This window comes from Podarcis tiliguerta (genome assembly GCF_965153285.1).
Source record: "Podarcis tiliguerta genome assembly, chromosome: 5".
In the NCBI taxonomy this organism is placed as follows: Eukaryota; Metazoa; Chordata; class Lepidosauria; order Squamata; family Lacertidae; genus Podarcis; species Podarcis tiliguerta.
Window position 1 is genome coordinate 72,016,970 of NC_139538.1, and position 14,532 is coordinate 72,031,501.

Below are 14,532 nucleotides of genomic sequence, written 5' to 3' on the forward strand. Positions count from 1 at the left end.
ATATATATATATATATATATATATATATGTTTTAAAAGGTTTGAGTTACAATCATATGATTTAAGCTGTCATATAGTCCTGGCGAATATAAAATGCTTGAAATGCAAGCAACTGATAGCAAATGTTAGCAAGGTTAAGCCTCAAGTAAGTGTTGCAGTTTCTTCCAACTGTGTTTCTACAAACTGTGGGATAGTTTTAGTGAGGTGCCCAGAGAAGAAGATCTGACTCTGAAGTAGCCTCCGAAAAGCAAAGGGAAATGAATGTGTTTACCACAAACTTTTATATTAAAGCCTTCTGCTCTATGGGTTTGCAGTCATTTATATAACACACACATGCACCTGTCTACTATTAAACATAGACGTACAGCACTATCTGCAATGCATTCTACTTCAGATTATTTTTAGGTATTGCTAAGAAGTGCTAGATAGAGCTGCTGTGTCCTCTGTGAAATGAGGAGAGCAGCAGTATGGAACAGGTAGATCATTAATGATTTAGAAGGCAAATGTTGGTATTCATACAGGTCTCGCTCTGTTAATTACCCAAATGTGGAGGCACAACAAATTGGTGCTAAATTAAAGTTTAATAGAAATTAATTGGAATGGAATGGTTTGCATTTTTTAGTTTTTTTATTGGTTCACGATTGCTGTTGTTACTCATGTTTGCAGGAATCTTGTAAGAGCATTTCTGCTTTCTAGCACTGTTATACTTGATACTTTACCTATTAAGGTTTTGCAGTTACTATCCATGACTGAGAATTATGAACTGATCCTTTAATTTCCTTAATTATATTGGTACCTGTTTCAGGAAAAGTGTTCAATCATATGTTTTATATATATGTGTGTGTGTGTTTAAAAAAACATGCTTATATTGCCTGGAACACAACCCTAATTATGATATACCCACCCACCCACCCACCCACACACACACACTATAATTACCATATCACTTGCTTCTAAAGATCTAGTCCTCCTCTGTTTTATGTAGCACAGCTCTTTTTTTTGCAATAGCTATTTTTATTTAAAAGCTTCAGTGTGCAAGAATGTTAACAGGGCATCTGCAAAATTCCACCTTTTTGTCAGTGTTTATTTCCACACGTTGAAGAAGTGATTGGCCTTAGTGAACTTAGCACTGGGTAAAAACAAGATTAAAAATAAATAAATCTTTTTTAAAAAACCATAGCCTATAGCATTCAGTGCACAGGGGCTGACTGTTGCCAGCTTAAAGAAAGTTCGTTCTTTTCCCAGCTTGAGGAAGCTAAGGGCACATCTTGTAAATATGCACGTATGCAAGTGGTGTTGTTTTTAAAGTGCACACCTAAATATGTATGAATGAGACAAAAAATGTTGGAAATGCAGGCATCCTACAAGTATCCTCAACAGAGAGCCAGATACCTCCCTGTTGCATTTACACTTGGCGACAAACCTGGTATTTTTACTATATTCTATGTGAAATGGTCCAATCTGTTTTTTTTTTTAATAAATATTTTATTCGATTTTACATAAAAAACAACTAAGCAAAACAAAAACAACAAACAATACACCAAAAACATACAGAATTACACAAACATCACATACTACAGACAACAAAAATAAAAACAATCTTATCTTCATATTGATCTTGCATTAACTTGTTTCTCTGACTTCCCCGAGTCTCCCTTCCCTGTATTCCAGTTCATACAATTAAACAACAAATCCCTTCCCTCTGTCATATTAAACCTCCTTTCTTGATTTGAATGTCTTAATATAGCTTATTCAATGCTTAGAACTTAAGATGTTGGGTCTTCTAATCTTTAAAGTTTTACTCCAATAACCTTATACATTCAATCTGACGTTATTTTAACATTCATTAATTTTGTAGTGTTTCTGTAAATAGTCTTTAAATTTCTTCCAATCTTCCTCCACCGTCTCTTCTCCCTGGTCTCTGATTCTGCCAGTCATTTCTGCGGATTCCAATGAAATGGTCCAATCTGAGAGGCACTCTTGACTAATCTCTGTGCCATGTTACCTTACATGTTCCTATTAAGAAATGGCTGGACAGCCACCTAACTTTTCTCTACAAATTAGAGTTTGGCATGTTGTGATGGAAGCAAAATGGCAGCCCATTCCCATCTGTAGTTGCTGTTGTACAATTTGGCAATGGCTCTTACTCACCAAAGATGACACCTGTCAGGGGATAAGAAGGGTTCTCTGGTGTCTTGGGGGTTGTGGTTTTTTGTTTTCCTTTTCCTTTTTACACACAGAGGATGAGATTTAATTTTCATTTAAGCCAATGCATGTTTATTCCAGGTCCGATGTTGTTGTCCTGTGTTTTTCCATTGCTAACCCTAACTCCCTGAATCATGTGAAAACCATGTGGTATCAAGAAATCAAGCATTTCTGTCCTCGCACACCTGTTATTCTGGTTGGTTGCCAACTGGATCTTCGATATGCTGATCTGGAAGCTGTAAACCGAGCCAGAAGGCCATTAGCAAGGTAAGGTTGGCTTCAATATTCAGTAGGAGAAATCCATGTTTCCAATTGTGACAATATTAGTATGCACCTCAGCTTCTGGGGAGTATGTAGTCTTCTACCTCCCAAATCAGGAGTGGCTCACCTTTTTCTTATAAAGGCACATTGGCTAATGGCAAAAGCCAATCAGGAGCCAGAGTTAGTGGTGGGTGGAGCCATAACCAAAAGGGGGCAGTGCTTGCAGGATTGCATAGCTTCAGGTGGGCAGCCTGGGGGCCCCCAGATATTGTTGGACTACAGCTCTCTTCAGCCCAGGCAGCAGGGTCCAGTAGTCAAGGGAGATGGGAGTTGTAGTGTAACAACATCAGGTTGCCCACTGCTGCCAAAACTCTTTAATCTGTCGGTGCCACCACATCTTTTCTCTTACATGTGTGCAGACATAAAGAGGAAGCAATTCTCAGAACAATGGTCTGGACAGTAAGAGCTGGATGATGCTGAGGGCTATGCAAGCTTGGGCCACAGATTCTCTGCCCCTGTCCTAACAGTATATATCAGAGATGGGGAATCTTTCGCTCTCCAGGTGTTCTGGGACTCCAACTCCCATCAGTCCCAGCCAGCATGGCCACTGGTCAGAGGTCATGGAAGTTGTAGTCCAGCAACATCCGGAGGGCCACTGGTTCCTCATCCCCGTATGACACGTTGCTTTATACTGTGTCAGGTTGTTGGTTCATATAACACTGTCCTCTCTGTTTCACCTGACAGTGAATCTCCAAGATCTTAAGGAGAAGTCTTAACCAGTCCTGCAACCTAGTACCCTATAACTGTTTGGATTGAACCAAATGACTCTAAAGCATATTCTCTGCTGCTGAGGTCCAGGTTTCACACACAAAAAAACCTGGCCCAACAATTGCAGCCAATTGCTTGATTTGGTGCCAGATGCATACTTCTGATTTTCAAGTGCAATTGCTTTCTGTTTCTAAAAAAAGATGTTTATTTTGTGTCAGATTGACCCATGTCCTTGTTGCGTGGAACAGTGTTCAAAATAATAAGGGCCTTGTTGGATCAGAATGGAGTTCAAGCACCTTGTTTCAAATAATAGCTAGAAAGATGCTCATTGATAAAGGCAATAGCTCTCTTCTTTTATATCCAGAGCTACGTTGTCCCTGAATGTGGAGGTTCCCTTTGGATATGCCTCATTGGTAAAGCTTCCATCCTGAACTTGCCTAAACCCTTTTAAAAGCCATTGAAGCTAACAGAAATGGTCGTGTCGCACAGAAATGAATTCCATAAAGATAAAAACATAGAGTTGGAAAGGGACCCCATGGATCATCTAGTCTAATCCCCTGCAATGCAGGAATATGCATTGACCCTTGGCGTTATCAGCACCGTGCTCTAACCAACTGAGCTAACTGGCAAGGTTAACCTTGCATTGTGCGAAATAGTACTTCCATAATACTTGATGCAAAGGAATCTTGACCCTTAGCTGAGGATGGTAGGTGCTGTTACAGCATATTTTCCATAACCAGTTATTGTTCACATAATGTTATTGTTACCTCAATAACAGCACACAATCCAAATCAATGGAAAAATGAAATACTGATCCATATACCTGCATGTTATTAAGATTGTAATGTTTGTTAACTTAAATATTTTTAAATGTTTTAAACAGAAAAGTTAAATCCAGCTTGCCCTGAGGCTATTATTGTGGATCAGTAATTCAAGAGCACCTTTAGTATCACACAGTGGGCTCAAAATCCACCTAAGGAGGGGGTAGGCAGTGATTGTGGAAAGAAAAGAAGTGCAGACTGAGCTTATAACCATGAAATTCCAGGCACTGCTTTGGAGGGATAGTTAAGGATGCCGGAATATACTGAAACAGAATCCTGCTAGGACAGAAACATTGTGGGTCAGTGGTTCCCAGGTCCAAGATTCAAATACTTTGTTCTGGATGGGGCTGTTCTTTCTTGGAAGGAATAGTTACTTAGTTTTGGAGTGCTCTTGGAACCATCTTTGTCCATGGAGGCCTAGGTGCATCCACAGCACCCTTTTCTGAACAAAGATAGCCTCTGTGGCTCACCTCACGTTTAGACTACTGTAATGCCCTCTACGTGGGGCTTCCCTTATGACTGGTCCCGAGGCTGCACCTGGTGTTGAATGTTGTGGCCTGGGTGGTAATTGGTGCACTTTACCTGGCACACACCCTGTTGTTGGAGAGGGGACCTGCAGTGTATCAGCCACTGAGGCAGTTTTAGTGTCTTGTTACTCACATATAAAGCCCTAAATAAGTCTGGACCAGAGTCACCTGACAGGCTGACTTCCCCTTCATTGCCCAGTAAGGGCATTAAGATCACCAAGTTGATAGTCTTTACCACACAGCCTTATGATTATCAGCTTATGGTAACATGAAGATGGTCTTTTCCACTTGTAGGAGCAGTGTTGTGGAATGCACTTCCTGCTGAAATACAAGAGGCCCCATCTGTACTGGAATTCCACCAACCATTCCATTGACCAAAGTCTCTTCTTTTATTTGCTATGGGATTGTTTTATTGTATATTTTTTTAATTATGTACTTTAGCAGTGTTGTGCAATTGGTTTTTATGTTTCATAAAGTGCTTTAAAACCATCAGGGAATTAAGTGATATAATATATATATATATATATATATATAATTATTATTATTACTACTACTACTACCCATGCATAGGTGTATTTCAATGAGATATGGAAGCCATATCCAGCTCTCATGAACTACTTGTTTGTTTGTTTGTTTGTTTACTTCACAGGCCTATCAAACGGGGAGACATCTTGCCACCAGAAAGAGGCAGAGAGGTTGCCAAGGAGCTTGGGATACCATATTACGAAACCAGTGTATTTGACCAGTTTGGCGTCAAGGATGTGTTTGATAATGCCATTAGAGCTGCCCTGATCTCCAGGAGACATCTACAGTTCTGGAAATCGCATTTGAAGAAAGTTCAGAAGCCTTTGCTTCAAGCTCCATTTCTACCTCCAAAGGCACCTCCTCCGGTTATCAAAATCCCAGAGTGCCCCATCACCAGTATCAATGAAGCCGGATACTTATTGGACAATCCATTGTGTGCAGATGTCATGTTTATCCTCCAGGAAGATACTCACATTTTTGCTCACAAGATCTACCTAGCTACCTCCTCTTCGAAGTTTTATGACCTTTTTTTAATGGAATGTGAAGAAACCCCAGACTTACCTGAAACTCCTTGCAATAAAGAAAGGGCTGGTAGAAGCTTTATGGCCAGAAAATGCAGCCTTGAAACAGATGAGAGTAGTGAGATGGCAACCTTAAAATCTTCTAATGCCAAACTCACGTCATTAGCAGGTGGTGGTAACCCTTTAACAAGGTTAGAGCTTGAAGCAGGGGAAGCCAGTTGCCTGAAGCAAGCGCCAACATTTTTGGGCAAAGGCTTTGTTAGCATGCATAGAGAAGTGCAAGTCAACCCTGTTTCAAAGAGGACTTGTGCTGTAACAGTGGTCAAGATAGATGCTTCTATTCAGCCTGGGCCTTTTAAAACTGTTCTGCAGTTTTTGTACACAGGGCAGCTGGATGAAAACGAGAAGGATCTTACCAGAGTAGCTCAGATTGCTGAGATATTGGAAGTGTTTGACCTGCGGATGATGGTGGAAAACATTATGAATAAGGAAGCCTTCATGAACCAGGAAATTACAAAGGCTTTCCATGTCAGAAAAGCTAACAGGATAAAAGAATGCCTCTCTAAAGAAACATTTTCTGGTGAGAATACATGAATGCATCCTCATTATCCCTTTGAATTAATCCACAAAAGTCATCCAATCAATAGTTCCATATATAAAGCAATATATAACACTCAAGTAGGAGTCATTGGTCCAGTTCCAACATCATAAACCCTACCAGGGACAGCAGCTCTATGTAAAGATGGAAGAGAAATTTGATCCAAAATGCAGTGAAAGCCAAATCTATCAAATCTGCACTTTCTGAAACAATATGCAAACCAAAACAAAGCTATCCTTCAAAATTCAAACTTCTCCAAGTTTTGTGATGCAGTTCTCCAATTAGTGTTTACAAAAACGCATATATTGGGGAAAATGAAGTTATTTGTGAAACTAGGGTACAAAAATGCATTATATTGGGGATAATTGCTTGCAAAAAATTGCGCATTGGTCAAAACTGCATATAAAATTACATTAGGAGAGATTTGTGGTAAAATGCTGGTGAATTTTCATGAGGATTTAAAAATAAAGTAAAATATCAAATTGCGCTAATATGTGGGGAAAATCATTCTATCCCTAGCTCTATGGTACAGGCCCATGTAGGATGCAACATATGAGCTGTTTCCTGGTAGGGATTTGTGTGAGCATGCCAGCTTTTTTTAAAAAAAAATGCTTCTACTGCATTGATGGAAATCATTGCCAGGAAATATGCTGGCTGATATGTTACCTTCCTCCATGTGGTTGAAGGTACAGGTCCATGCTATGTGGAGGATTACAGAGTGTCTGAACCAGAGGCCACTGTGGTACAACAGGAAGTAATTAGAAGTGAATCTTGGATGTCCATACACATGATAGATGGCCTTGTGCCAATGTCTGTCAGCTGCAGTTCTGTGCCTGTTAAATGATAATATTAATGACCACTCAGATGAGGGAGTGAAATAAGGGTCATTGGCGCCATATTCAGCTAGCCCATTCCACTAGCAGAAGGCAGTGCAAGGACTCCCACTAGTGCAGGCATAGGGAAACTTGGCCTCCAGTTGTTTTGGGACTACAACTCCCAACATTCCTAGCTAACAGGACCAGTGGTCAGGGATGATGGGAGTTGTAGTCCCAAAGCATCAGGAGAGCCAAGTTTGCCTATGCCTGCACTAGAGCAACAGGGCTCCGCCACCCCTAATCTCAGGGTGTGGCTCTTGAATCAGTTTAGTCTGCACAAGAAAAAGTAGAAATAACTAGAGGTCCACAGCAAAGATTTGGCTGTCTAGTTCAAATCAATACGAACCTGCGTCTAGGAATGAAAGTTGCATATGTACATCCTGTTTCATCTTTATGCAGGCAGACTGATTCATTAATATTTTTCTCTATAGCCCATTCCTAAGAACTAACATAACCAGGAATCAAGAACCTAAGAAGCTACCTTACACTGAGTCAAAGCATTACTCTATTTATATCAGAAACTGTGTGCACTGACTGGCAGGAGCTCTCCTGGGTTTCAAACAGGGATCTTTGGTCAGCCCTAAGTGGGAATGTTCGGTATCTTGGAAAGAATGTGCACCACCAACCATTGAGCTACGCTCCTTAATTCTGAGACATGCATCCTCTTGGGTGAATTGCACGAAGTGTACAATGGAATATTGTCAGATGCTGGGTGCTGCCTGTATTCACATAAGCAAACGACTCGTGTCTGAGTGGACGAGTTTAAACTGCTTCCATTTGTGTATATGAAGCCTTCAGTGGCCAGACTTCCAAAAAGTGAAGAGTGCAAAGCTGTTCCTCCTCTGCAGGCCCAGGTTTTAATGGTCATCTGTGTCTCACTTAGAAATAATTATTATGTGCCCTTTTGGATGCATTTGCAGTAATATTCGTGAGAGAGAGAGCTGTGTAACGCCCTCCTCCAGTTTCTGTAACGCCCTCCTCCAGTTGTATTTGGCTCCAAGCACTTTCCACCGTAGGTTATGGTTCTGTTTCTCTGATCCCATTGGCAGATGTGACGTTTAAGCTGGAAGATGGAAACATTAATGCTCACAAGCCACTACTGATCTGTAGCTGTGAATGGATGTCTGCAATGTTTGGAGGATCATTCATTGAAAGCTCAAACACTGAGGTACTTGTTCTCTTTGGTGTGTAGCCTCAATAATGTGCCATAAGCTTTTACCCTTTGGGTTGATAAATTGCGGTGGTTTAAACAAAGGGGACATTTTGCTGGAGTTTGTCATCACTAGCCCAGAGAGCATTTTCAAAATGTTTTAGGTTCTAAGTGACTCCTTTCTCAAGAAATTTCAGTTGTTATGGTAATTTCTCTCTCTCTCGTTTCCTAAATTTGAATTTTAAAGTAAATTAAATGTCGGTGTCCCTGTACTGTTGTTGTGTATAAGAGGATCGTTTTAGATGAACTTTGGTGGGAGGAACTAGAAGAACAAGGAAACAGCCACTTTTCTGGGGGTCGCAGATAGACGTGCCCTGGATGAAATTTGGTCTCCTGAGCAGTATTGTCTGGCTTCCTGATTTTTAACCCAAAGAGTGTGATCAGCATTTCTGGCAATAGGATTTTCTGGCAGGCCTTCTCTGGAGAATAGGAGTTTTGCCTCTCCTTCCCTGACTCTGTTATCAAAGCAGGCATTCTGAAAGTCTCGATTGCTAGGCAGCACATTATGTCTTCATAGAATCATAGAATCATAGAGTTGGAAGAGACCACAAGGGCCATCGAGTCCAACCCCCTGCCAAGCAGGAAACACCATCAGAGCACTCCTGACATATGGTTGTCAAGCCTCTGCTTAAAGACCTCCACAGAAGAAGACTCCACCACACTCCTTGGCAGCAAATTCCACTGTCGAACAGCTCTTACTGTCAGGAAGTTCTTCCTAATGTTTAGTGGAATCTTCTTTCTTGTAGTTTGGATCCATTGCTCCGTGTCCGCTTCTCTGGAGCAGCAGGAAACAACCTTTTTCCCTCCTCTATGTGACATCCTTTTATATATTTGAACATGGCTATCATATCACCCCTTAACCTTCTCTTCTCCAGGCTAATGATTCAAATGGAATCATTGTGACATCTTGGACGGGTTCTAAATCTAGGCTACAAAATAAATGCCTGTTGTATCATTCATGAAAATCACACCTAAACAATAGTTTTCTCTGCCAAGTACACACCCGCAAGGGCCTGATCTTATTGGAAACATAATTAAATATCAAGCAAACTGCCTCATTTAGTTTCCATCCATATTTCAATCCCATCCCTTCTGGGTTATTTTAGGTATTTGTCCACAACATCAGAGTCGTCAGCGACTGGACCTGATGGTCAGGGGTCCCTTTACCTTTATATCACCTTTCAATGTGGTTTGCATCATAAAACAAATTAAAATAATAAAATACAAATTCAACAGTGTAAGTAAAAATTATTTTTAAAAAACAGCAGCAGTAATAGAATTACGCTTAAAAGCCCGGCGCAGCTTCACTTTAATTACCGTACTTTTTCGTGTATAAGACTAGGAGTTTATTTACTAAAAAATAATGTTAAGGGGGGGCTGGTCTTATGCACGGGGGCAATCTCCCCCCATTTTCTTAATTTTGAGTTCCCAAAAATAGGAGGTGTCTTACATATGGGGGCGTGTTATACACGGAAAAATACAGTACTTAAAAGTAGATCTAAACAACCAGATGCCCAGAGGCCATTAAAAAAAACAATAAATGAAAGAGCCAAGTTTACTTCCTGTGGGAGGAAGCTCCATAATAGTGGGGCCACCACTGAGAAGCCCTGTCTCTTACACCCAGCAGCCTAGCGGACCTTACTGGCAGGCTGGCAAGCAAGCCCATCTTAAGAATCAGGCAGGCTCAGATCAGTGCAGATGGTCCTTCAAATAACCTAGCCGTAAGCTATTTAGGGCTTGAAAGGAAACAAAACTTGAAACTGTGCTCAAAGGAGCACTGACAACCAGTGTTGTTGGCACCTGTCTGTCTCAAGAGACAATGGAGTGTGCCTCGGGAGGTGAAGCCAAACCGCTCCTTTAGCAGCATTGAAGTGACCTCCTCAAGGTCAGGTCCTGGGCTGCCCATATGATAAGAGACACACACACCCTTGGCATCACTGATGTGGTCCGAAGCAAAGCAAAGCAATATTGTAGGGTTTACTCCTTAACCCTTTCTTCTCCCAAAGATATCCCACAAGGCAGCAGAGGTTTAGGGTCAGTTTTCCTTCTCCTAGATGGGTTGCCTTCCCAGGCAAAAAAAAATTCCTGCATTGCAGTTGGTTGGACTAGATGACCCTTGTGGTCCCTTCCAGGTCTACAGATTCTATGATTCTCTGCTACAGAGCAAATGCCGCAGAGCAGTTTTGTGATAAAGTTGCCTTCGGTGCTGGCGCTGGCCAGACCTTAACCAGAACTCTAAATCAAAACCTACTACAGTCTTAAATTATTATTTTTTAAAGAAGATCCTCGAGACACCTCCATTCTTAAAGTGAAGAATGCTCATTATCTACACTGCTATGAAGTATCATCTGGAATGCTAAAGTGCTAGTGGCAACATGGGAAGAGACTATCGGTTTTGTGTCGTATTTATGCTTTTAAATAAGAAGGGCAGATCGGCTCATCCCAGCCTGATTAGTTTTTGTCGAAACTCAGATGCTTGGGACAGCTTCCTAATTATTTATCACATTTTAACTATCGCAGCTTTGCTTTCTGCTTGAGTATTGAGGGAGGCATTCACATCAAGGGAAAATGATACCCCTTAGCAATGCTGTGCCTTAGCTTTCTTTCTCTTCTTTTTTTTCTTTTTTGTATTTAATATTCTGGAAGTCTGTGTTCTACTTTAAATTTTTTCTCATTACTTTTAAAACAGCAGTAAGCATAATTCCCTCCCCAGAGGCACTCTCAGCAGGTGGCTCATTAAAAATACATACCTTGATTTTTTAGTAAGCAGCTCTCCTGCAACAGGAACATATATTCATTTTCTACAATCTGCTTCCTAATTATAAACCCTAATAGCTCGTGTTCTTCTTGGTAACCTTAAAATATTAATTGCAAAGGCTTGGATTTCTGAAGCACATAAAGCACCGCAACTGAGATCTTTAAGTTCAAAAGTACAAGCGCAGCCATGGAAATGTACGGGGAAGTAGTTGGTTCCAAGATGTGTATTGCACGTAGAGACTGAGGCAATTTGACATAAATATAATGAGCTGCTTCTAATTTATTTATTGTTTTGAAATTCTGCAGGGAGAACAGGTTATTTGCAGCAATAACTCATGCATTCACACTTAGTCCTTGCAACAGACACCGACGAAAATATCTCCAGTTTTCAAATTTAATCCGCCTAAATCTAAGCCTCTGTGAGAGATGGTGGGTCTTTGCCCTCCCCTAGTGGCAGCTAGAAACTGCGCTTGTCTTTTTAGAACAGTGGATTCTAAAAGTTACTATTATTATTTTGCAACTGAGCTTGAATGGATTCTGCATTTATTTAGCATCATATTAGCTAAATTTCACTGGAGGAAAACAAGGTGACGGTTGCTGCACTTTTTGCAATAGTTACTTTCGCTAGCCAACCCCCAAGAACAGCTCCTGCTCAAAATGCCTCTGGAACACCTGTGGGTTGCTTTCATAGGTATATAGTGTAGCTTTGGAGATTTGCTAATATTAGTTTGCCTCCTGTTCAGTGCCTAGCTGTTAGCTCCACTCCCTGTCAAGAAATCCACGAGCTTCCATTTGGCAGCAATGCCTCCAGTGTTTACTTTAAGGTGGCTCTGGGTTTCCCTGAGGCGCGCTGAATATAGTTGCACTTAATTGAGGATGCCCAAAGCGGGAAGGGGAGCTCCACCCTAACTTTTAATGTTCCTAGGACTGGCTCTGGGGCCTCGGCTATACAGCGTCAAATAAAACATTTACTGTGCTTTAAGTGCAATATACAATGTGACCGTAGATGGCGATGGTGAGCCTTATGGAGAATTCAATGTATTTTTTTAAAAAAGAATTTTCAGAATGGTTTTTCTATGTGTGTAGATTTCACCCAGGTTTGAGGGTGCTCTTGGCAAAGTACCTTATTTGGACCTCCTTCCATCCATGTGGGTTGGCCCGCTTGAGGTTCATGGAGAACTTATTTCACACTGTGGCACAGTTGTGGGCTTTTCTTGTTTCGTTTTTAGCTGTAGGAGATGGCAAAGCTTCTGAGAGCCATGTTGTTTTTTCCTGGCACCCATCATCCCCCCCCCGCACCCCCGCAATCCCCACTTTGATGCAGTGTCAGTGCACTGTGGGGAAAACACAACGGTGGCCACTAAAGTGAAATCTTCCAGGGTGAAAGCTTTGAAGAGGCAAGTTTCCGTGACAGGAACCCAAGATTGCTGCATGCTGGCACTCGATTTGCATGTGCCTGTCAAGGACATGAGGCAAAATGGCAACCCATCCCCTTGCAGTCAGAATAATGCTGAAGACTCTGTAGCCTTTACCTTGTTTATTTGACAGTGGAGCTGCATTATATTATTTCTTGGGAGGGCTGTTGCTTCTTTATAGCCACTTACCTATAAAGGAAGCTGTATGCAAGCAGTACTCAACTCCTCTCTTTTCTGTTTAATTCAAAAACAACAACAGTCAAAGCTTGCAAGTATAGACGTGGAAGAAATTTAACCGAGTTCACATTTAAAGGCAAATCTACCAAATCCACACTTTTGGAAACAATACACAAACCAGAAAACAGCCATCTTTTGAAATTTGCACTACTCTGAATGTTACAGCGCAGTTGTGCAGCCAACTAATGTTTACAAAAAATGCACTTACTGAGGTAAAGTGTGCATAAAAATGCATACATTTGTGAAAAAGTAACATACAAGAATGCATTATATTAGGCGGTATTGCCTTCCAAAAATGTGTACATTGTACAAAATTGGATATAAAAAATTATGCATATAAGGAGAGATTTGCACAAAAAATGCTGGTGAATGATTGGGCGAAGCTTTTTTTTAAAAAAAAAATCACAATCTGATGTGAAGAACTGAACTTAAGCTTGGAAACTGGAAGAAACTGAAACTGACAGATTCCCTACTTGCGAGTCTAGACTTCCTTCTTTGGCAGTATTTGTTTTGGCCATGTAATTCTGGATATGCCTCTCTTCTTGTACAACACTGGAATAGAGAGCAGCAATACATACTGATGAAATGGGAGGACGCCAACGAGAAGTAGTTGGCACAACTCTCATACTGAAATTTGAACAAGGTTGCTTCCTATTCCTCACTGTTTCTTTCTGAGTCTCACGGAGTTTACAGGGCGGGTGGGGAAGAGACTGGATGACTCTTCCCTGAAAACTGTTTGCATGGACAAAAAAGGCTGAAGTACAGGACTTCCTGGTTGAGCGCCATCGATCATGGCGGCCCCCTGCTGAGCACCGGAGGGGGAAGCTCCGAAAAAAACAGGGTTCTACCGCTACGGCGACGCGGGGGACCCTTGGAAACGTGGACGGAGGAGGTCTACGTCCGTGGGACTCGGCGGGCACCAACAGCGCTCTCCCAAAACGTCTCCGGGGCTCAGTAAGAGCTCCGGAGCGTGGCGGGGGTTGAAGCGGTGCTGAGAGTCAATCGCTTCTTTTTCGGAGTGACGTCGCGCAGCTGTGATCGGAGCAGCGCTCAACTTTTCCCTGTGCAATCGGGACTAAAAAGAAGGATCCGTGAGTAGGAAAAATACAAATATTTTAAAGGATCTGATGAAATTAAGCAAGAATTGAGAAGTAATTGGACTTAAATCGGACTTAAATTAACAACGTAATATGACACCGAAGCGGAAAGGTTTAAACAGGGAGCCAGCCTTCCGCCTGTAAACATTGGAAAGCAAAGACGTGAGGACTAAAAACCCTATAAAATAAAGTTTGAAAGGGTTGAAATCTGAAGTCTTTGGAGAGAAATCCCCCCCCCCTCGGGAAGCAGGGAAAGAGGGGGGGAGTTTAAAAAACTTTTTTTTTATTGCCTGCATTGAAAGAAGTTTACTATAAAGCTCACTGCCTGGACTCCTGGTCCTGATCTGTCAAATTTGAAAGTTAAGCCATATGGACTGTGGAAGTGCTCAAAAGGACTTTTTATAAGGACTGGAGTAATGGATATGGAGTTGTGAGTTGTGGATATTGAGAGGGAACATTACTGATACAAGTTTGCTGTGAAAGGAGAGTGGGAGACATATTATCCCTTCAGCTGCAACATCTGCTAGGTCCCCCTGGTGGTTACTGGAATTGTTACAGAGCTACAAAATAACTGAGAAAAACTTCCACTGTTTATTTTGGAGTAGATAACAAGTTTCAGCTGCAGAATAACCTTGAAACAGTCGGCCTATGGCAGAGGAAAGAGGGAAAGTACAGCAATTCCAAGACAAAACAACAAGATCTGGCAAATCTTTTCA

At 41.4% G+C, this 14,532-nt stretch overlaps 1 protein-coding gene across 8 annotated transcripts in view; it reads left to right on the forward strand.

Moving 5' to 3' along the window:
• Nucleotides 1-14,532, forward strand: part of RHOBTB1 (Rho related BTB domain containing 1) — a 69,802-nt gene that overhangs the window by 37,409 nt on the left and 17,861 nt on the right. For all 8 annotated transcript variants that reach the window (XM_083440033.1, XM_083440032.1, XM_083440034.1 and 5 more), the window contains 3 exons: nucleotides 2,286-2,471; nucleotides 5,231-6,207; nucleotides 8,150-8,268. In XM_083440033.1, the coding sequence (XP_083296159.1) occupies nucleotides 2,286-2,471; nucleotides 5,231-6,207; nucleotides 8,150-8,268 (1,282 nt within the window). The remainder of the gene's footprint in view (nucleotides 1-2,285; nucleotides 2,472-5,230; nucleotides 6,208-8,149; nucleotides 8,269-14,532) is intronic.